The sequence below is a fragment of the Podarcis erhardii genome (genome assembly GCF_964252035.2).
Source record: "Podarcis erhardii genome assembly, chromosome: 12".
NCBI lineage: Eukaryota > Metazoa > Chordata > Lepidosauria > Squamata > Lacertidae > Podarcis > Podarcis erhardii.
This window is the reverse complement of record NC_138513.1, coordinates 21,569,860-21,594,063: the sequence shown is the minus strand read 5'-3', so window position 1 is coordinate 21,594,063 and position 24,204 is coordinate 21,569,860. Positions and strand designations below refer to the sequence as shown.

At 45.3% G+C, this 24,204-nt stretch overlaps 2 protein-coding genes across 4 annotated transcripts in view; both read right to left on the bottom strand.

Annotated features, from left to right (window-relative positions):
* Nucleotides 1-15,958, bottom strand: part of ITGA8 (integrin subunit alpha 8) — a 123,790-nt gene extending 107,832 nt beyond the window's left edge. For both annotated transcript variants that reach the window (XM_081881920.1, XM_081881921.1), the window contains exons 1-2: nucleotides 15,684-15,958; nucleotides 11,441-11,565 (exon numbers count right to left, since the gene is read on the bottom strand). In XM_081881920.1, the coding sequence (XP_081738046.1) occupies nucleotides 11,441-11,565; nucleotides 15,684-15,943 (385 nt within the window). In that variant the 5' untranslated portion in view covers nucleotides 15,944-15,958. The remainder of the gene's footprint in view (nucleotides 1-11,440; nucleotides 11,566-15,683) is intronic.
* A 6,220-nt stretch (nucleotides 15,959-22,178) lies between these two features.
* Nucleotides 22,179-24,204, bottom strand: part of MINDY3 (MINDY lysine 48 deubiquitinase 3) — a 42,581-nt gene continuing 40,555 nt past the window's right edge. For both annotated transcript variants that reach the window (XM_081882280.1, XM_081882281.1), the window contains one exon: nucleotides 22,179-23,393. In XM_081882280.1, the coding sequence (XP_081738406.1) occupies nucleotides 23,244-23,393 (150 nt within the window). In that variant the 3' untranslated portion in view covers nucleotides 22,179-23,243. The remainder of the gene's footprint in view (nucleotides 23,394-24,204) is intronic.

Genomic DNA, 24,204 nt, shown 5'->3' with positions numbered 1-24,204 from the left:
ACAGTGTAGGGAAGTATTTTTGCATTGCTCTCCAGCTACCCCTTCCGGCCACTTCAGAGAACTGCAACAGGATCCTTATTTTCAAAGGCAGGTTGGCTTTATTAATTAATTAAAATGCTTCTAAGTCCACCTTTTTGCTGCAACAATCTCCAAGATGGCTCATTAAGCAAAACAACAACAACAACTCTCAAAATGTAAGTTGTGCTCCAGGTGGCAAGGGCAAGTGTAGCAACACCTCCAAAGAAGTTCTGAATATGCATGTAGATCACGTCAGCAATGAGGCTTCTCAGTGGATAGCAGTGGTACCCAGCATAGAAGCCTTCAGATACTGTGGGCTACAACTTCCACCATATCTGGGCAGATAGAAAGGCATTTGAGCCCTGGGCCTGAAGGTTCTCAACCTCTGCAGTCCCAATGGCTCAGGGCTGCAACACCTCAATATAACCATCTTGGACTCTGTGTTCCCCATATAAACCATCCTGGACTCTGCGTTCATCATCTGAGTCCCTTCTTGGTATTCCTCCTCCACAAGAGGTCCAGAGGGTGGCAACAGGAGAATGGGCCTTTTCTGTGATGGCTCCCTGTTTGCACAATGCTCTCCCCAGGGAGGTTTGTCTGGCACCTTCATTATAATCTTTAGGTGAAAATGTTCCTCTTCAACCAGGCCTTTGGCTGATTAATATTCCACAGCCTGTTAAATGTGTGTGTGTGTTTTGTTTTTGTCTTGGCATTTGGTATTTGTGCATTTATCCTGTATTTTTATCTTGTGAACTGCCATGCTATCTTCAGTGCATAAATTTAATTAATTAATTAATTAATTAATAATGCAGAGTCAATGTGCATACAGCAGGCTCCACAGCAGACGTTTGCCCATCAAAATGTGGAGGGCAGGAGAAACTGGCCTGAGGACATGACAGAAGGAGCAGGGATAGCACACCCCCCCCTGCCTTCTGCCTTATAATACTCATGCCTTTTGACAAAACAGCTTTATTGCATGAAGGAAAGACTACATTTTGTAAACACATGGTGCACACATTGGTTGTGGGCCCCCAGCATCTCAAAAGCCCCCCCCCCCCAGGGCAAGTGTCCTCAGACTCTCATTTCCCCTTCAAGCAGTACAGCAGTCATCAAGAGAGAAGCACCCGATCAGCAGCCAATTTGTAAAGCCTGAACTGACCCACAGGCATCCTTTTAACCCAAATGGAACTCAACTGCAGGTTGTCATCCCCCTAGATTTACTGGCTGCGAGCAATTCCTCTCCCTTCCTCCCTCTCTAATCAAACCAAAACATGCTCTTGGGTTTTCTGTTCTTTTCATTCTGCTGAAATCAGTGGGTACCAATTTGTATACACAAAACAACCGGAGGGAAGGATTTATGGACTTTCAGGAACTGAACCCAATAGCAGAGTAAGGCAATAAGGACATAGGCTTTGCTGCTTGTGTTTTAAAGATGGAGACATGGAAGAAATAAAAGTAACCAAGGGGAAAGCTATTTACTCTTCTTGGAACCGGAATTATAACTGAGCTGTTTGCTCCCAGTTCAGCCAGCCTAAAACTAAAAATCTCAATTCTCAATTAAGGAGATTCAAAAAGGGGTGGGGCTTTTTGTAGGAATAAGAGTGTTAAAAATAAAGTGGAAATTGTAAAAGGCCTAAGAAGCAACAGCTGTTGAAAGAAGCTGTGTGCAATCCTAGGATAGCATTTTCCTATATACCCTTCATGATCACCAATAGGGCTTTTGGATGGACTCTCATGGAGGGTCTTGAAGAGAGGTTTGATGTCTTTCTTTAGCTGTGATTCCTGCATTGCACTGATGACCCTTTGAGCCTCTTCTGATGCTACAGTTCTGGTTGCAAGTGGATATTGGAAACAAAGGGGTGCCAAAGAAGAAAAAACAAGGCAGTTCAGAGTCTCATATTAAAATATATATTGGGCTGTGCAATACTATGCATGCCTAGAAAGAAGTTATTTCTTTACTACATGATGGGCACCAGCCTTTCCAAACCTGATGTCCTCCATTTGTTATAGGACTCTGGTTCCCATCAGCCACAGTCCATGTACCCAATGGTCAGCCCTGTTGCACAATCTGATGTGTTCTTATGCCCACAAGATTCAATTTTCACGTAAAGCACCCCCAAATTCCACAACATATTGCTTACCTTAGTGGGTGGCCTCTTGGGATGCCAAAGAGGCCATCCATAATCCCTGTGCTTATCACACTATGGTTGGAATGGGTCGGGGGATTTTGCATGCTCCATAGTTAAGCCATGCCTTCATTTCTTGCATCTGGAGCACAACTTTTTGCTTTTAAAATTGAACTTCTTTGCTCCCAGAGAAAAAAATGGGGACCTACTGTTATGCGTTTGAGAGGGGGACCGATTCCCCTAAAAGTCCTGGGTACAATATCCCCCCCCCTAATTTCTAGAGTTAGTAAATGTAGAAGATTACTAGATGCTTGAAGTCTTCACCCAGGTGTGAGGCAGCTTAACAGTGTAGTAATTCAGGCTGAATCAGTTCCCTGGAATTGCCTGGGGAGAAGAACTATCATGCAGTATAAAGCAAGGTAATGGGTAATTAGGGACGCGGGTGGCGCTGTGGGTTAAACCACAGGGCCTAGGACTTGCCAATCAGAAGGTCAGTGGTTTGAATCCCTGTGACGGGGTGAGCTCCCGTTGCTCGGTCCCTGCTCCTGCCAACCTAGCAGTTCGAAAGCACCTCAAAGTGCAAGTAGATAAATAGGTACCGCTCCGGCGGGAAAGTAAACGGCATTTCCATGTGCTGCTCTGGTTCGCCAGAAGCGGCTTTGTCATGCTGGCCACATGACCCGGAAGCTGTACGCCGGCTCCCTCGGCCAATAAAGCGAGATGAGCGCTGCAACCCCAGAGTCGGTCGCAACTGGACCTAATGGTCAGGGGTCCCTTTACCTTTACCTTTTTAATGGGTAATTGACACAAACAGTCACCCTGTGCTGGGCAGTGAAGGAGAGTGTGAGCCTCTCCTTCCATGAGGTGATGGTGAGCAGAGACAAAGGGCAGGTAAGAGATTTTGGGGGTTTTGGTGGACAGCTCCATGAAAATGATGACCCAGCTGTAAAAGGTGAGTAATGGTAAAGATTTGTAAGAGTATGTATGCTGGAAAGAAACTAAGGGGGATTTTTTCTCCTTCTGTCAAAACAGCAGAACTCTGGGTCGTTTGGTGAAGGTGATTAGTGGAAAGCTCAGAAGAGACAAATGAAATACATCTTCACACGGCGCAGGGTTAAACTATGGAATTGGGAGCCATAAAATGCGGCAGTGGGCAGCACCTTAGGCAGCATTCAAGGGGGATTAGACAAATGCATAGAGGACAAGGCTATTAACCCATACTAATGATGGCTATTTGCTGCCTCCTGATCCAAGAACATAAGGTGCATGCTTCTTAATAGCATTTGCTGGAGAGCAACAGCAAGGGAAGCTATTCCCCATTAGGGCAAAATAAATATTTCCCTAATGTTAGCTTGCAGGATTCCCACTGGCATCTGCTTGGCCATTGAGGAAAACAGGATGCTGGGCCAGATAGGCCTTTGGTCTGATCCCACAGGGGTCTTATTATGCTCAGATCCTCAGCAACAGCCATTCATAAACTTCCAGCATAAAGCCGCTGCAAGAGAGATCGTGCCGTTGCTCCAAGTCAGCCATGCATTCTGAAGCTTTGGGTGACAACGTTGCAATAGTTTCAAAATTGGACCAAAACAGAGGAATTGCTGTTATGGCTCTTTCACAAAGGCCGCTTGTAGGAAGTGTCCTCATCCCGTGCTCCTGCTCTGTTGACTTGTGTGGCAAGTGTTGTTGGCGGAGGAAGCCAGAAACTCATCCAAGTGTGCTGTGGGGTCTCCACGCACTGAAAGGTTACAAGTCCCATAATGCTTTCTAAATGCCATCTTACTCAGAAAACATGTCTAAGGAGTCCTGTGCTCAGGGGTTAAGGACAAACTGGAAGCAGAGACTGAAATGTGGTCTTTTGAACCTCTTTCATTAGGAGTAGAGAAACCACAGGCCTGGGGACCAAATAGGGCTCTCTGGACTTGCGGCTTTCCTCAGACCCCACCCCTTCTCCCCAGGTCATGTTCTGCTCCAGGCCCTCTTCAAGTGATTTTGCCTATCTGGAAACTATGATAAGGTCTCTTTCTTACCTGGATTGGGGTGGGTGTATATAGAAGCCTGAAGCTTTTGCATTGCTGGAATGTGTTGTTGTTTAGTTGTGTCCGACTCTTCGTGACCCCATGGACCAGAGCACGCCAGGCACTCCTGTCTTCCACTGCCTCCTGCAGTTTGGTCAAACTCATGCTGGTATCTTCAAGAACACTGTCCAACCATCTTGTCCTCTGTCGTCCCCTTCTCCTTGTGCCCTCAATCTTTCCCAACATCAGGGTCTTTTCCAGGGAGTCTTCTCTTCTCATGAGGTGGCCAAAGTATTGGAGCCTCAGCTTCAGGATCTGTCCTTCCAGTGAGCACTCAGGGCTGATTTCCTTCAGAATGCATAGGTTTGTTCTTCTTGCAATCCATGGGACTCTCAAGAGTCTCCTCCAGCACCATAATTCAAAAGCATAAATTCTTCGGCGATCAGCCTTTTTTATGGTCCAGCTCTCATTTCCATACATCACAACTGGGAAAACCATAGCTTTAACTATACGGACCTTTGTTGGCAAGGTGATTTCTCTGCTTTTTAAGATGCTGGAATGTAGTCTACGGTTAAAGTCATTGCCCCAACCACTTTTGCCTCTGGCCCTGACTGCCACTGGCATGTCGCCCCTGAAAGGTTGCTAATGGTAGAATGTGGCCCTTGGACTGGACCTGCTTTAACTTCTTGCCTGTAGCTGTTGTCCAGAGTCCACACTCATGCAGCACTAAGAGTTAATCATTTATTGTATTTTTGTGCATAAATAAATGAATTTCAAATTATGCCCAAACTATTTTTTTTAAATGTTACACTAAGCTTTTGGATATTCAGACCTAAAATATTATGTATTAACACACCCCTGCCCACCCAACTCTCATTTTCTTTTTGAGGTCACACCCAGAACATTGGTATTAGCAAGCCCCAAGTCTATAAAATGACTGCAGTGTTTGATCCAGTCCCATTTGTCTGTAATTAACGCCAGTTGGCTTCCATTCCCATTCTTCATTAAACTGGAAAATCTCTTTTTGCGAGTGGGAAAGGACCGAGCAGTGACGTAAGACATCAGAGGTTCAGCTCGGTGCCACCAAAATGTTTCCTTGTGTGGCTCTGACTAGTCATATTAAAATAACTTTTCTTTTGTTGCAAGATTTAGAGCCCAAAGTCTAGTCAAATGAACTGCAAGAAAACAGATTAAAACAACACAAGAAGCATGGCCACAGATGAAACTTGGCTCCTGGCTCATCCCTTGGTGGTGGACAGCTAAGAAAGAGAAGCTGGAGGGTTGTGGTCAGCATCACTCCCTAGGTCTCTGGTATCCCTGCTGTCTCATGGGGACAACGCTGTTGCATTTAGATCCTGCTTCCGGGCTTTACATAGACTTTTTTTTTTTAATAATATTTATTAAAAATTTTCAAATATAACAGAAAAGAAAAACATCCAAATTTAAGGCCTTATTTTCAATATCATCTTTCCAGGACTTCCCCTCCCCTCCCCCTCTTGTATTCCAGTTCTTTCAAATAGATTCAGCAAATTCTTACCCCAAGTTTTAAAGTTATTATCATTAACCCAATTTAAAAAATATTTTCCCATCCCCTAAAATCGACCTGTTCCCTTCCACGAGTTCCCCTCATTTAGTATACAATACAGATTAACATAAAAAAAAAAATAGAAAAAAGAATAAAATGTAATTTAACACCCTTTGGATTCCAAATTTCCCTCCCCCCTTTCCCGGTTGCGTTCCCAATGTCCGTCAATGTCTACTGTCGTCCTGGAGCTCCCACATCTAAGCCATAATCCTTCACCAGTCCGCTTTGCCGTCTTTTTAATAGTCTTTGCCGTCTTTTGGTCATCTTTGATTTCGAATGTCCAATCTTGGAAGGGGTCTATCTTCCAACTTTGTCCAGTTCTTGTTATTCTTGTTGTTCTTGTTGTTCTCTCTTCTCCTCTTTTTTTTTTTTTTCCTGCTCTCCTGCACAAATGTTCTAATTCCAAAAAGCTTGTAATTCCTCTACAGAGGCTTTGTTATTCAGGAACAAAACATTACGTCAAGTCCCTTCCATTCTTCAATAGATAAATCTATTGTCTCCTTTAGTGTGTAGACCTCTGTAGACAAAATAGTGTTCCATTTCTGCAGTTTCCCAGGAGATAAAAAGTCCGATTCAAATTCCATACCAGCAATGCTTGTAATGACCCACAGCTCCTCTAGAGGGATTATAATAACTCAGTTTCCTTCCCGATCACACCCACCAGTCAAAGTAACTTATTATTCCTTGTTTTAAACAGTTTATATCCAATTTATAACAAATGTAACCAGCAAAGTCCTCGTAACAAAGTTCTCTTTTTGTTCTTCAGTTTTGGCAGCTCCTTTGACAGCTGTCAAAACCTCTATTTCTCCTCTCCCGGCGCTCTCACGGATCGCTCCCGGGGTTTTTCGGGGGGGGGGGTTGTATTTTAATTCACATTCCACTTTTCTCCTCCAGCCCAGCTTATAATTTTCCATCGCGAAATTAATAACTTTATCAAAAAAAAGGTTGCACTCGATCTTAGTTGTCAGGCCCTTTGCTTTAGCTCCTCTACAACAGGGGGGAGGCTGACTTCCTTTTTGCACCTCCCCCGCTCGCTCCAAATTTAAGAAAAAAATTGTTCCCCTTTTTAATCCAAGTTCCAATTACTCACGGGTTATTCTTTTAAGTCCAGATTTTCAATGGAAGAAGTCAGCGCTCTCCGCCAAATGGCATGCGGCTTCACTCGGCAGGGGAAGCGGAGGACTCACAGCACCCCCGCCGTCACCCGCTCCGTAGCCTTTAAAAAGGCTCCTTCGCGTGGTCGGGGGGGGGCGCAAACGGTGCCCGCCGAGTCACCATGCCCATGGGTTTCAGCGCCCATGGTTTTTGAGGGTCCCCGCGTCGCCGGCGCGGTAGAACCCAGCCCCTGCCGAGCAGGCTCCCTCCGGAGCTCGGAGGGAGTCTGCCATTCGGCGATGGCGCCAACCCGGAAGTCCTTTACATAGACATTTGGCTGGTCATGTGAAGGCAGGATGCTTGACTAGATGGACCACTGGCCTGATCTAGTCGGATTCTTATGTTCTTAACACTGGATGTCACTGTCTCCAGGAGACAGGGCTTCTCTTCATCCAGCCAGATGAAGTTTGGCTCCTGGCTTGCCTCTGAATTTGGATGAATTTGGATGCTGGCAATGCGTGATGCTAGAGGCATATGATGTCAAAGTCTCCTTCCCAGGTCTGTGGTGTTCTTGGTGCTGTTGTCCTTGCACACTCACAACAGAGCCTGGTGAAATAGTCTCTCTCTCTCTCTCTCTCTCTCTCTCTCTCTCTCTCTCACACACACACACACACACACACACACACACTCCCAGACGCTGCCAAGAGGTGCTACCTGTAGCTCCAGAGAGCATGGCTATATTAACAAGGTGAATTCTAATTACTTTCCAGTGCTACATTATCTGGATTGGTGACTTCTCATACTCTCTCTCTCTCTCTCTCTCTTTCTTAAAGATACAGGTGCAAGACAAATTTGGGAAATGAGTCCATCACTACACTTTTGATGTCACTATGATACTTGAAAGTATGTGTGCTAGTCAACTAAAGCCATGATTCTAAGGAAACTTGATGGAGAAAGAATATGCTCATTGAATGGGCTTACTTCTAATGAAACATTCTAAGGACAGCATGGCATAGCGAAACTCTCTCACACATACACTCACTAACATAGATATTTAAACTAGAGATTTTGTACATATTGTTCATCACATTATTCCAAGACCTGAATGCTATTTCCTCTAGTTTAGTTCTGCATGAGTAACTCCAAATGTGGGGTCGCAATACAGTAGTAGCCAAAGGAAGGTAGACAGAGATTATATGAATGTTAATGCAATCAGTAAATTTGTGCTGTTAGCAGTGTTTGAAACTCCCATTGTTCTAGGTGCATTTTGCAACAGGGAATTTAATTAGTGCAAGCAGTTTCTGAGCTCTGGACACAGCATTGTGCCCAAGATTTCAGATTAAAACCATAGAGTGGAAGGAAAGGAGGACCTTTTTCTGCCTCCCCACTTCCAGCTACTCTATGAAGATGGGAGAAGAGACCCTCTTAAGAATATTAGGTGGGTGGGCTTGGGAAGGACTAGACCATGTGAAAAATGAATATAATATTTTAGTTGCAATTCACTCATTTTCAGCTTTGTATTCTCCTTATTAAAAAAAGAGTGCCTAGACATTCCATTGTTGCACCCATAACCTGTATTTAAGGTTCCATTTAGCTCCTAGCTTTCATATCTCAGTTTCTAACACTGTCTCTTAGCATCCTACCTCCAACCTGTTTCTGCATTCCTGTGCTCCCTACTTCTGAGAGCATTGATCCACTACTGTTCTTTCCTTTCCTACAAACCTTTGCCCATAAATTCTCAGTTCTGAGAACCTGTTTTCATGACCGCATCTGCAAATGTCAGCTGGGGGGATAAGTTTGTTCCTCTTGACTTCCACCTGTCCACAACCTGTGGCAAGGAGATCATGTGTGCTTGCCTACAGACATAGGAATCCAGGTTCTGTTCTGCCGCCACTAACTCACATTTAGGAGAGCTTACAGAAGTTTGTCAAAAGACATTATCATTCTGTGCACATTGGTGGCACATCAGCAGGCATACATGACCAGCTGTCAGTGGGCTAGGGAAGTGTTCTTCAACCTAGAGTTCAGGGATGGTGGAAGCTGTGGTTCAGCAACATCTGAAGGGTTAAAGGCTCCCTACACTTGCCGTGGGAAAACACATACGCAAAGAATGTAAGTAAACTCAACATTCTGGTCGTACAGCATGGACATTCCCTCAGTGTACCTATTTCTCAATCTGCTTTGTTTTTAGTAGAGTCCCAAGGTCCATCAACTGGAACCTGATGCAAAATAGTGACCAAGTAGTGGTGGTGGTAGCAGCAGCAGACATAGCATGTTTAGGATTAAGGAGCAGGGCACCTCTGAACACAAGTTCAGCTCAGGAGTGTCCGTTTCCAGAACTGAGTTCAGAACTCTTTAACACAGAAATCTGCTCTCTTTTTCTCTCTCCTTAAGCTTCCTTAACAAGGACTTTCTCTTTCCTCTTTAAGTGGGTTCCTGCAATAAAGAGGAAGAAGAAAGCCCTTGTTGTTGCAAATGTGAAACAATTGGGAACCAGGAATCCCTGCTGATCTACCACAGATCACCCAGAGCTCTACCAGTAGACCCTGATCCAACTTCTGCCCTGCTATAGACCCCAAAGTAAATTGCTGAGAGATATGATTACAGGGGACAGCACCCTGTCACCTGGTCAAACATACCTCCCATTGGGGGAGTCTTGTTTGGTTGTCAAATAGAACTTTGACAACACACTTAGAAGTCTGGGAACTGTGTAGCTACACGGGGATTCTTAAAGCTATTGTGGGGTGGGAACACCATTGTTTATTTGTAACTGAGTCATTACAAAGGACTGTGTCCTTAAGTTTTCTTTCTCTATTGTCCCACAACCATTTCATGTGCTCAGACAGGACATACAGCGAATTACACAATACTGTACAATGTTTGTACCCATCTAAACTTTGCTTGTTGAGCTGAGTTTCACTTCCAACCTCCTTACATGAGTCTGAAGGAGACCTCCCCCAGAAGACACTGGTGTGTCCAAAGGTATCACCTTACTAATTTTGCCTCCCTCTCAGGGACGTTTTGAAATAGATGTTTGCAGAAAGGGGGCTGGGTGTACCCATGTTCTCAAGAAAGCACCACTAAAGTTAAACTAAGTTCCATGAATCATAGCCCCCATCCCTTCTAAAGATCAGATCTGACTAAATTAAAACCTTTCAGTTTTAATGTTTCAGAAGACACTAGCACTAAATGGTTTTCAAGGGCCATAAAGGGAAAACAACAGCAAACATAAACAGCCCGAATTGTCTCAAATGTGTTTTCCCTTTAATTAAATAGGAACCATCTGTCGGAGGGGGTGGGGGAGGGGTTTGAAGTGGATGCAATCCATCCATATGATGCCTACACTGGTTTCCACCCAGCCTCCATTATCCTGAAAGTTCTCCCCTCTGAAAAGAATTAAATAAGCATGCAGCGCAAGGGTACCTTTTCGCTCCACCCAACCAGACAGAAATCCCTGCGCATATGGAGATGCAAAAGACTGGGTGCTAAACACTGAGTGCACACAGATTTCTGCTTCAGAGAGGAACACTGAACAAGGAGCTCACTATGTAAAACTCAAGGCCGGTCCTCTTAAAAAAGAAATAGGAAACAAAAACAAGGACTCCAGTATAAATCACATTGCATGAAAACATCCGGGGTGGGGGAAGGTTCAGGACACCCAGCCCAGGAAAGTTAGTGAAGGTGGAGAGCCTAAGACCACATTCACAACACCATGGTGCCACTTTAAAGACTTCTGACTTCCCCCAAAGAATTCTGGGAACTGTAGTTTGCCAAGGGCGCTGAGCAGGGCTGGACCAATACATGTTGGCACCTGAGACATATCACAGAACGCTCTATGTCCCCTGCCAGAGCAAAAAAGGGGTGAGTGAAGATCTATATTGGGAACGGGATGGGAATAATGAGCTACATCAGGAACAAGGGTGGTAGGAGACCAGCAGTGCCTCCTATTTGCCAGAAGGCTGCTGTAGAGGTGGCATGGAGTGCGGGCGCTACTGAGGTAGTGTCAGATGTGACCTCCAAGGAGCGCACCACAGCCATTGTTGCCACCACAGCAGCAGCAGGCTATTCATTTCTTGGAGACTTGATCTGGTGGCCCTGTAGATCCTGCCACCTGAGGCAAGTTGCCTTACCTTGCCTCATGGGTGGGATAGCTCCTTTTTTACGAGTTGTTAGGAGACCTTTATTCCCCAGAGTTACAATTTCCAGAGTGGTTGAACAATCAATCCTTCACAGGGAACTCTGGGAATTGTAGCTCTGGGAGGGGGGAATAAACTCTCAACACCCTTAACAAGCTATAGCTCCCAGAAGGAGGAAGCCATGTTCAAAATAGTGTCATGGTGCTTTAAATGTATAGTATGAATGTGGCCTAAGTAGAAGCACTGGAGGGCATAGCACTGCTCTCTCTTTGGGGAACCCCATGGAATCCTTCTTCACAAAACACATACATACAAACACCCAAGAGTGGCAAAGTTGCAGAGAGTTAGGTCAGGCAAATGACCACCATTGGATGGAATGCTACAGGGAGTAGGCACAGCTTCATCAGAACTTGGGTTCAACTGCATGTTTCCATACTGATGTTGACACAGAACCAGTTCACTTACTTGTATTATCAAATGGGATCTGTTTACAGTCAGCGACTGGCCAAGGGCAATGGTAGACTGCTCCTCCTTCCACGATGTCTGGCTGGGTAGTGTTGGCCTTAGGAGCTCCAACTAGGACACTTACTCTGCAAAACACCCATAGGCATTCATGAACAAGGATGAAATAGCAAAGGTCAGCCGTTTCATTGAAACATGGCTGTTTGCTGAAGGCTAGCTCAATAGCTAATTAAAAAACAACAACAACTTATAAGCATTCAACAAGAATAAATAATGGTCAAGCACTTTTTTGGAATAGGTAATTAAACAGTTGGTTGGTGAGCACTTAGAAAAGGGTGCTGTGATTACTAAGACCCAGCATGGGTTTCTCAAAAACAAGTCATACCAGATGAATCTCATTTCGTTCTTTTTTGACTTACAAGCTTGATGGATAAGGGAATACTGTAGACATAGCGTGTCTTGATTTCAGTAAGGCTTTCAACAAAGTCCTCCATGATATTATTGTGGAGAAGCTGGTAACCAAATCCAAAGAGTGCTCACAAACAGTTCCTAATCATCATTGAAAAAAAAGTGCTGCAGGGTTCTATCCTAGGCCCATTGTTGTTCAACATCTTTGTAAATGACTTGGATGAAGGTATTGAGGGGATGCTAATCCAACATACATGCCACCTGAGAAGCTACGCCATGCATTCCGCCTTCTGCCTTATTCTTTGAACATCTAAATAGGGTTACAGGACTTCTCCAGCAAGCTCATCATTAACATGCCCCCATGCCCTGCTGGTGGGTTTCACAGAAGCATTTGGCTTATCTCTGTGGGACACAGGATGTTGGGCTAAACAGGCCTTTGGCCTGATCCAGCAGGGCTCTTCTTATGTTCTCAAGGAAAATTCATTGCCACATTACATTGTGAGGTCCAGTAGAGTAGACAGCTTTCAAAGCAAAGATGAAAGGGATTCACAAGGGATAGGTCTCTCAGTGGTCATGACATTGCTACAAACAAGCTCTATGTATGTTTAGAGGCAGTGTACTACTCATCGTAAGAAGCTAGGAACAAACAAACAACTAGGGGTTGTGAACTGTTTGTGAGCCATCTGGGGAAAATTGCTGCATAAACAGACTTTTGGCTTCACCAGGCAAATTCTGTTGATCTCAGTAAGAAGGCCAAAGGGCTCATTCGGTACAGCATGAGACCCTTCATCTCAAGGTCATGGGTTCGAGCTCCACATTGGGTGAACAATTCCTGCATTGCAAAGGGTTGGACAAGATGACCCTTCCAGCTCTACAATTCTATGATTCTGTGAGTCTATGAACTGGCTCTCACATCACCACCATCCATTGGAAGCTGGTGCATTAGGGGCGTCAGTCACTACTGTCAGCACCACCATCATATGCTGAAGGCAGAGAGGAGGCAGGTTTGAGGGACCCCACCCTGCCACTGATGTTGTTGGACTCCATCAGCTTCCATCAGACCTAACCAGCATGGGCAATGGTGAGGAATGATAGGAGTAGTCCAGCAACATCCGGGTTTCCCATCCCTGCTTTAAGGTAAGTCAGTATTATTATCTCCCAATTTTGGAGACAGGAGGACTACGGGCTGAGAAAGAATGGCTTTGTCTAAGGCTACCATGCGAGTTGGTGGTGGAAGACTCAAACCAGGGGCTTTCTGAGGAGATTTCACCCCTCCCATATCCAAGAATCTCCTGAGGTCTCTGCTGACTCTACAGAGAGGAGGAGTAATGTACTGCTCTCTACTTAATTAGTCAAGTGAGTGAGTCTCTCTGTGTGTGAGAGAGAGTCAGTCAGTGTGTCGGAGAGAGAGTGCAAGAGATTGTGTTTATAGATAAGATTGCTGCTAAAAGCAGCTGCAGGCACTCAGAGTATAGCATTGATTTATGCTCAGAATATTTAGCTCTGTATATAGTTTTGTATTATAGCTGTAGTTATAGAATAAAGGAGGATATTTTACAGAGCTGCTCTCCGAGTGGTTTATACTCTGCAAGACTCTGCAAAACGCTGCTGCGCGACGACTGTATTATTGAGACAGTGAATCCGGTGCTCTCAGCTCCAAGCTGTGAGTCCACAGCACTGTGACCTGTTCCTGTGGGAAAGGAGGTCTCTGGCAGTGCTACCCAGCTCGCCTAGCCCAGTCGGGGCTGTAGTGCATGAGTCCAGTTGGTACACTGGCTCAAGGGCGATGCATAGCTCTTAGACACTATGCTCCATTTGCTCAGTATAGGCGGTGGCCCCAAAGCTGGCCAATAAGCCATACACCAGCATCTTCCCTGCTCCAGCAAATCCCCTCGCAGATCTCCAGCAAATCCCCTCGCAGATCTCCAATGTGATGCCAACATTCCATGGATTCATTTCTCAAATATCGGGATGATTCTCTACTGCCCCTGGTCCACATCCCCTCCAAATATCTGATAGACCCAGGAGCCATTCATATGTGTACATTCACCACTAGGCTACTGCAAACACAACATGTATGTGTGAATGGGACATCACAGATCAAACACTGTAAACAGAACTCATCTCAACCACCATGCTTTTCAGTGGAGTAAATCTATGCCAGACATAGGCAAATGCGGCCCTCCAGATGTTTTGAGATGACAATTCCCATCATCCCTGACTACTGGTCCTGTTAGCTAGGGATGATGGGAGCTGTAGTCCCAAAACATCTGGAGGACTGAGTTTGCCTAGGCTTGATCTATGCATTCTGCTACTACATGTACAGGGTACATGTACAGGGTAGACTGATGGTATGCAAGCCTGCCTATGGCCACACCTGGTCTCATCAAAGCAATCAGCTCAGTCTATTCAATCTGGCAAACAATCCACAGCTTACAAGAGAGAGGTTTTAGTGCAGCACCACTGACGTCTAAAAAAAGAGTCCACAGAACTACTATCAATAGAAAACTGCTGTGCACCTTAAATTGGACAATTGCAGTTTGATTTCCTGCCCAGTTAAGGCAAAGTAATTGGCTTTAATCCTGTCAAATTCAGTAGGGCTGAATCAGCAGAAAAATGTGCTTCTATTTACCGGTAAGTCGCAGAAAGCATTTCACTGTAACACACACACAACTTGTTCTTAATGGGCTTCACAGATGCTCTATGAAATATACACAGTCTAAACCCAGGGGGTACATCTCAAGTGACTTGCCAGTGATACTGTCAGGCTGTGCCACTGAGCCTATATGTGCCCCTGACGCAGCCTCACAGAAACTCCTACTTAAATCTAGATTTCTACAGTTGCATTGATTTCAGCACCATGACTGTGTACAGTATGGGCACCATGCATTTAAAGCAACCCCCCCCCCCTAATCCTGGAAAGTTTAGTTTCCCTTCACAGAGCTACAACTCTTAGCATCCTTGACAAACTGCAATTCCCAAGAATCTTTTGAAGGAGTGGGGTGGGATATGCTTTAAATGTGTTTTCACATCAACCCACGGATCGGTAGACCTGCACATTGTGACGCTGCTCTGGAGGAAAAGGATTCTGGATGCCTCGCGATCTGTCCACATGCATTAGCAAGAGACGCTGCATTTGGGTCAACTTAACTGCCTTGAAATCATGCCGGACTCTGCGATCTGGACTAAGAAGAATACAGGATCCACTCGATTCTCTAGTCCAGATCGCAGAAGACCTACCGGTGGACCTTCCCACCAGCCCATTGCAATCTCTCGCTGTATGATGAGCAGACCGTCCCATGCATGTCTACTCAGAAGTAAGCCCCATCGAGTTCAATGGGCTTACTCCCAGGTAAGTAGCCTTGCCTATGTAAACCTATATGTACGCCTACTGGAAAGTATGTCTCGCTGGGCTCAGCGGAGCTGCTGACTTTCGAGTAAACCAGCTGCGATCCCTTCACTGGCTTGGGAGTAAGTACTTCTTTGGACTTGCTTCCGAGTAGCCTCGCCTAGACGGCTACCGCTAGGAAGGAGTGCGCGCATTGCTCTTGGCCGCGGGCTCAGGGGCAGAGCATCGTCTTTGGATGTAGAAGGTCCCGGGTTCAATCCCAGGTTCAGGTAGGAGCTGGACAGAGAAACCCCGGAGAGCCTCTGCCCGTCAACGCACCGAGCTGGATGGACCAGTGGGCCTGATCCGGCACAAGGCAACGTCCTCTGTCCGTCCCAAGGGCAGCCGACCGACTCCCACCAGCTCGCGAGGACGGACGGCGAGGGCTCCGCAGCCGCTGAGCCCAATATATATATATATATATATATATAAGTGCCGGGCGCTACTTACGCGTGGGGCGCAGGGCTGTAAAAATCCAGCGCGTAGCCGAAGTAGCTGCCGTCGGGGCCGCCGTAGACGGCGAGCTTCTCCTGGTCCAGGTTGAAGGCGCGCAGCGTCCCGGCCAGCGGCGCCAGGAGCAGCAGCAACGAGAGCAGCGCGCCGCCGCCCGCAGCGCAGCGCCCGCACCAAGGCGCCGCCGCCGCCGACGACGACGACCCGAGCAGCGGCAGCAGCGGCACCAGCAGCAGCCTCCGCCGCCGCCTCCACATCCTCCCGGCAGCCGCTCCCTCCCTCGCTCGCTCTCCTCAGGAGTCCCAAGCGGCAGCGGCAGCGAGCAGCTTGAAAGGCGCCGCTGGGAGCCTCGCCGGGCTACCTCTGGCCGCCGCCGCCCCCGCGCCTCGCTCTGCGCGCGCCGCCCGCCCGCCTGCCAGGAGGTGGCATGGCGAGGGAGGCGCAAAGCCCGCCGCCGCCGCTGCCGCCGCCGGCCGTCGGGGCAGCGCGCGAGGAGTGCCTGAGTGGGCGCCCCCTGGTGGCCGCGGCCGGGCCGCGACGGGGAGGGGAGGCGGGAGGGCCGAGCCCACCAAACGCGGACGCCGCCGCCGCCGCCGCCGCTGCCAGAAGAGCGTCCGGGCTGGAGCTTCTCTGACGAGGAGAAAGCTCGTTTCCCACAGAAGCCAGCGACTGAGGTCACTTTACGACGCCCACAAGGTCTGGCGTCTGCACGCCGCTGCTCTTGCGAAGGGTCCTTCATTGGGCACTCTTGCGACTTCGCGGAGGGTCGTCACGGACTTGCGCCGTTTCAGGGCCACTTGACTCCTCCGCGCTCCGGTTCTTCTTCCCGTCTACCCTCAGATACAGCTATTGCACTTACAGCCTCTGCGTTTTTCTCCAAGGAGCTGGAGGTGGCCTCCCTGGTGCTCACCCTCCCAAACAACCACCCTGTGAAGTAGGTTAGACTGGGCCAAGGTCATCCAATGAACTTCATGGGGAGGGGGGATTTGAAGCCTGGTTTCCCAGGTCCCGCGTCCAACCACATTGGCTACTGAGGCAGTTCTTCATCCATCTGATGAAGCGGACTATGCTCCACAAAAACTTATGCCAGGGGTCAGCAACCTAAGGAGGTTGTTTGACTGGCTCACAAGCCACCCCCAAACCGAGCTGCCTGCTCATGTGCTGCGCTAAACCGGCACAGCGCAGGGACTCACTTTCGTGGCGCCGGAGATCGCATGCGCAGACACCGGAAACCATGAACGTGCACACACACAGAGGGATCTCCGCGGGACTGATCTGGCCCAGGCAAGATAAACCTTGCTGATCCCTGCCTCATGCCATAATACTCTCAAAAATGCCCCAAGCTGCTGCTGCTGCTGCTGCTTCACCCCACCATGATTCCTCCCACCCCCTCTTCCAGGACTTCTTGCTTTTCAACAAACCAAGAAGGCTGTGCTTCTGACTTCTCCCCAAAAGTCAAGCTGGGTATTCTTTTGCCAGAAGGAAGAATGAGGAATGGCAAAAATCCTCAGAAAATGCTTATCTGTGGCCATATTTCTCAGCATTCAGGGTTAGGAGGGGAACCAGGGACCTTTCAGGATTTTTTCATAGGAGAGCAGACTTTTGTTGGGAAGAGGGCAGAACATCAGATTTGTATTGGTTTTATTGATACGCCTGTGCATCCAGATGTTGCCAGACTCCAACCCCCATCAGACCCAGCCAGCATGGCCGATGGTCTGGGATGATGGAAGTTGTAGTCTGAAAACATCTGGATGACTGCTTCCCTATCCCTGGTTAAGGCAAACTATTGACAACTTTCTCTCTCTTTCCTGAGTTCTGTTTATCAGTGTTGTTAATATAGGCAGGACTTGCCTGTATTGTAGTTTTCACTAAAACAAAGGGAAGGGGGAGAGAGATACACCCTGATGGAGCCAAATTGTCTCCTGTGTTTTTTTTTCTGGCATGAGAAAACCGCCCTTCCTCACACACATCTGGGTACTTCTCTAAAACCAGCTTATCTTGTAGCTTTTGGCAGGACAAACAAAAAGCCGTGGAAGGAGAGAGATGGAGGAGTTAGTTCAGAACATTCTGAAAGAAGGCATTTAAAACAAAGTCAGAGACAGTGTAGGGTGCATTTATACATATAGCAGTGGTGTGAATGCATATGAGAGCGGCAGGCAGAATTACTTGGCCACATCCAACCACTGCAAGCAAAGAGCAAAATTTATTTCCAAGGTTAAGTGCAGCGCCTTAAGCTGTCATCACCAGCTTGCCCTGCCTCATGCTATTTGACTTTTGAGACGCTCCTATCAGCTGCAGTGTTAAGTGAGATGTAACCAGAGCTGTTGTGCAGATTTTTAAGGGTGAAATGAACACATCAGCTTCCCATAGTGGTGGGAATGGAGCCACGGAGGCCTCTCAAACTCAAGAGGGGGAAGGGAAATATTTGGCCCTCTTTCAGCATAACTATGACAAAACAACCACACCATCTATATTACAATTAATTTATTTCCCAACATCTGGTTGTTTTCTTAAAAAGGAATAAAATTGGCTGAAATTTTAAAAAGCAGGATAAAATAATCTGATAAAAAAGAAAATTTTAGTTGAGAAACTTATGTTAAACCTTATTAAATCTTTATTTCTGGTACAGTGGTACCTCGGGTTAAATACGCTTCAGGTTACAGACTCCGCTAACCCAGAAATATTACCTCGGGTTAAGAACTTGCTTCAGGATGAGAACAGAAATTGTGCTCCAGTGGCACGGTGGCAGCAGGAGGCCCCATTAGCTAAAGTGGTGCTTCAGGTTAAGAACAGTTTCAGGTTACAAGAAGCCTGAAACTGTTCTTAACCTGAAGCACCACTTTAGCTTTCTTCTTGGAATAACAGGTTCGGAATTGCCCAAGAAAGATGTTAATTTATTTTTGTATGCCACAACTGCGGCTCGTATTTTGTTAGCTAAAAAGTGGAAAACCCAAGAATTACCAACAGTAGAAGAATGGCAGATGAAGATGATGGATTTTATGGAGCTAGCCGATCTAACCGGAAGAGTCCGCGACCAGAAGGAGGAGGAACACCACGAAGAATGGAAGAAATTTAATGATTATTTAGCTAAATTTGTTAAGCTAAAATAACTGGAAATAGCCTCCAGATACTTAATGGGCTTAGGATTGTATTTATGTTAACTGATAAAATAATATGTTTAATACAAGAAGGAGAAGATTTAAAGATGTTAATGTTTAATTTAAAGGGTATTAAAATTAGGATCTGGAAAACCGTTATAAGGATATGCAATGAAATTCAACTAAGGGGAAACGAGGAAGTCGTTCTACAAAGTAAATAACTGTTATTTTCAATAAGGTTATGATTGATGTTTGTTATGTTTTGTTTGTTTTATGTTTTTGTTTGTCGTTGATATTGTAAAAACTAATAAAAATTTTGCAAAAAAAGAAGAAAAGAACAGTTTCAGGTTAAGTACGGACCTCCGGAATGAATTAAGTACTTAACCTGAGGTACCACAGTACTTCAAATAGGTGAATATGGTTTGACAGAGTTGTAGCTAATAGTGAACTGTAAGACAGGAGTGGGGACGATTTTTCACATCAAGGGCCATAATGGGCCACAGGGGTCAGTTTCCCCAACCAAGGCAAGACGTAGAGGCGGCAACCATTTTGCATCCATCCAACTGATGTGTGGGACATGGGTGGTGCTGTGGGTTAAACCACAGAGCCTAGGACTTGCCGATCAAAAGGCCGGCAGTTCAAATCCCCATGATGGGGTGAGCTCCCGTTGCTCGGTCGCTGCTCCTGCCAACCTAGCAGTTCGAAAGCACGTCAAAGTGCAAGTAGATAAATAGGTACCGCTCTGGCAGGAAGGTAAACGGTGTTTCCGTGCACTGCTCTGGTTCGCCAGAAGCTGGCCACATGACCCAGAAGCTGTACACTGGCTCCCTCGGCCAATAAAGCGAGATGAGCACCGCAACCCCAGAGTCGGCCACGACTGGACCTAATGGTTAGGGGTCCCTTTACCTTTTTAACTGATGTGTAACCACTGATGGGCAGGTCCTTTTTGACTTGGAAGAGGGCAGAATGGGGGCACAGCAGGCTAATGTGGGTTCTGTAGATGCACACGGGGGCCAGGAATGGAACCCCCATGCAAAATGGTCACTGCCTCTATCGCCTTTCTTTTTGAACTATAGCAATTATCCCTAAATAGGCAGCAATAGACACAAATTAGCACATGCAATGTATTATGCAAACCTATGTTATTTTTGTGGTGCATAAGTAACTACCCTGCTGCCAGCAGAGGAAGGGTTCCCTGTTTGAGACAGTTATTCTGACACATCAGTAAGTTTTGCAATTATTTCTGGTTCTGGAAGGGAGCATAAAAAAAATGAGAATAAGAACAAAAGCAGCAGCAGCAGCAGCAGCAGTATCCTGTAACAGAAGGAAGTTGTTACCTCTCTCTTTTAGTCTATCTCTTGAGGAAAAGTAAGCCAGTAACTGTGAAATATGGAGAGACAGTTGACCTTGAACCTCTGCTGCTCCAGGGTAGTGAGTGCATTGAAATAAAGCAGGGAAAGAAACAATGTCACCCCCTGCCCAATATAATTACCCTAACAAAAATAGTTATCTCCCAGAAGAAGAAGGGCAGGGTCTCTGAAGGGGGGTTGTTTCCAAAGGAAACTCTGATCAAGCCAAACACACTTTTCCCACAGAGGGCCTGAGTTTATTTTACAGGGCCCTTGCCCACCCAGAAGAACAAACAAATCCAAACCAAAATCCCAGGGCTCTCTCTCGCCATCTTCCCCTCAAAGTCAACATGAAAAGTATGGGGCCATCTTAAAACACAAACAAGATAGCATTTGTGCTCTTCAATACCCCTTTGCTTCATTGGCTAAGGATGCTTCAAGTGCCTGATCTCTCTGCAGTCAACCCAGCTTTATCGGGGAAAACAGAGTTCAACTGCACTTGATTCTCTCTCTCCAGAAACACATTCTCTGCTGGGATTTGACAATGAAACTCTACATATCAGTTCTGGGCCTGCTGCTTCATTTTTCCACGGGTGCTACTGAGGAATGCAAACGACACAGTGTTAAAACAGGGGGTTGAGTTTTGTTAGATATTGGGCAGCAAATTGCAGACATTGTCAAACATAATACAAAATAGCACAATTAGGTTAATGGTACTGATAAGTACCCAAGACAAATTTCTGCAAGGAAAATGATGTGCTCTGGATATTATAAAACAGAGCCACAGACTACAGTGCCAGTTACATGATCATGAGACTGGGGTGCGGGTTACAAACCTCCAATAACGAACTGGAACAACTTGGTTTCAACAGCATTTTACTGCTACTAAAGCACATGCTAGACCTTCCTAGACATATGACTCCTGCATAATAGTACATTTGTGTGCATTTGTAACCTTCAGTAATATGCCTTTTCTCCTGCAGTCCAAGCATTTCTAGCCATCTCCAACTGTTCTTTTTGGAGAAAATAACTGCAAGCCAAGAGCAGCTGAGACTATTAGCATAACACATGCTTCTAATAGTTATTTTGTATTTGCCAGAGTACAGCAACATTGATTTTTTTTAAAAAATCTGCAAGTTACCATCTCACCTTTTCAAACAGTTCTGGCCTTTTGAAAAAATACTATTTGTAGTACAGTCCCTGGTCAACGAAAGGCTCCTTTTAATAGCACTTATTTCTACAGAATAGCTGCACAGATCGGCAAGAAGGTTTTGCATTTGAGAAGATGCACATTTCTGCCTCTTCTGGTGGACTAAAGCAAGGACTGAGGCGAGGTTAAGAATAGTGAATCAGGTTGCATTATAGCAATAGATGTCTGAATATTTTTGCTAGGGCGAAGTAGCCCATTTATTGAAAGGAAAAACAAGAAGATTGTTTACTCCCAAATTCATTAGAATATGCCTGAAGTGTGTGCGTTTTAAAATAAAAATTCTGTGCAACATCAGTGACACTTGGGCCAAGGAATTTACGTGAAGAGCTCCATGCATGTGACGCTGCCTCTACCACTGAAGTGAACAGAGAAGCCTTGAAATGCAGGAACTTCAGGTGGAAGTGGGAGGAGATGAGAATATCAATGGGCACAATGTATCTCTCTGAAGGCCACACAACACCTTTCCTTAACATTCTGAAAAACAGGGTAGCCTTAAGTATGACTTAAGTACAGTGGTACCTCGGGTTACATACGCTTCAGGTTACAGACTCCGCTAACCCAGAAATAGTACCTCGGGTTAAGAACTTTGCTTCAGGATGACAATAGAAATCGTGGTCCGGCAGCGCAGCAGCGGGAGGCCCCATTAGCTAAAGTGGTGCTTCAGGTTAAGAACAGTTCAGGTTAAGAACGGACCCCTGGAACGAATTAAGTACTTAACCCGAGGTACCACTGTATAATATACCATTACTCAATAGCCATAGAGCTACTCTATGACATTAAAAAATAACAAATAAATGTGACCAAATTGGGTAGGCAAGGAGGCAAAAATCACTAGTTCACTATTTGGGTAGATTTTTATTAAGCCCTGCTAGAGAATAAATAATGGACTATACTACTTGAATAACAGATGTTTTCATGCATGTAACACATACAATAGTGCTGGCTTATGTTTTTTGTTAGGACATGTTGAGAAGAGGTATTTGGCAATAATAACATGAACAGCTTCAAAAATCGCAGCACAAATTCTCTCTGCTGTTAAGGCTTTTTTATATTTCCTTTATACAATATCAATTATTATTATTATTATTCTATTCTTCTTAAATCTTGCTTTGACTTTCAGTGTGCCAAATATGTAAATTCTGGGAACAATACAACTGCCAATAAATAGCATTAATCATTTATAATTAGCCATTTTAAAAACAAAAAATACCCCACATCATTTTTTTGCTGTTTGTGCAAAGCCATGTAGATGAGTCTTAAGATTTCTAGAAGAGAGCAGCAGAAATTTAACTCATCTATACATATTCAGTGCAAATGCCAATCTAGTCCCAAAGTTGTGATACTGCAGTGTATGCCAAAACCCACCCAACAGCTGCCTTGAATAAGCCCTGAGAACTGGGTAAAAGCTACCATGCTCTTGCACAGCTCTCATCCATCCTTTTAAGTGGGGTGCATATATGGAAATTTCCTGATGGGTTGTGCCCTAAGGCAGAATGATCCAAATAAAACATATGGCCAAACAAATGTGTAAACGGGTGAATACTATGATGATGTTTAAGACCAATTTCATCTAATATGCAGATACTGCACTACTAGACCATTTCCCAGGTTATTTTTGGGCTGAACAAGGAGGCTTCTGGGTGAGAACTCACAATAACTGTACTACAATGGCCAAAGAGGAACTAGTTGGTATAATAGAAATCAATCCAATTGTTAAAAAAATTAAATAGTCTAATCAACACTGAAAAGTGTTTATTTACAGTTTCTCGGTGACACCAGTGTATAGCCACGCAATCAAAAGTATAGTTTGCTTGTGTGTTTTTTTTAAATAAAGGCAGCTGCCTACCCAACCCTCATTCAAAATGTTGGATATTTATAAGTACATGGTCTTTTCTTAGAATCAATTTAACGAAGGGGATCGATCTGTGGTCCAGAGTAGTTCTATGTATGGCCATTTAGTCTGCAAACAGCGCTTGACTGGAGTATCATCAGTTTGTAGCATTGGGTCTTCAAAGCCCATAATCACTGCTGTGCCTTCGACGTACATGACCTGTGAAAATGTAATTATCTTATTTAATCTCCTGTTCCAAAGAAATACCATGTTATTTTAAAGACCAAAACCAAGCCATTCTATTTTTAAAAGATCACTTCGAGAGCAAAGGTTCAAATCGATTTAAATCTTCTGCACCTTATTAACAAGATGAAATGGGACTCATAGGACTCTTACGTTTTTGTGCCGTACTACACGTTCACTATTAACCAGAAGCATACATGAAGAAAGGATATAAGAGGGACTCTAGAACCAGCTTGGTCTTTAGTTTGTTAGTCTCTTCTGGGGTGACGGAACATGGGGCCTTGAGGACAGACCTAAACTCTTAGCCCTTGCGTCTGACTGAGCTTGCTCTGCTGCCAACATGCAGAGGCAGCATGTGGAATTCTCTACCTCCATTAATTTTGGAACGAGCAGGTGGGGAGTCTTTAAAAAAAAAAAAACCAACACAGTTGTGCACATCTCAGGGATCCACCTAAATCTGCAGAAATCTCCCTGGGCCTGTTTTTTCATTCAGTGCGCCTACACAGGGAACACTACATAGTTTACAACATAAGATGGGGTGGGAACCATATCTCTAGGCACCTAAACTGAAATGGGAGAGAAAACCCTACAGCGATGGACACGAAACAGATTATTCCATAAAATAAAAGCTAGTTCTGTAATAATTTATGTTTTAAATAAAGCAAAGCTGGAAAATTGTTTTAGTGATTAGTGCAACAACTGCCTAGTACTCTCCCCCAACTCTTTTCTTGACATTTTGAAGCACAGTTATTAAAAATTTCATGATAATTCTAAATTCGCTTATTTG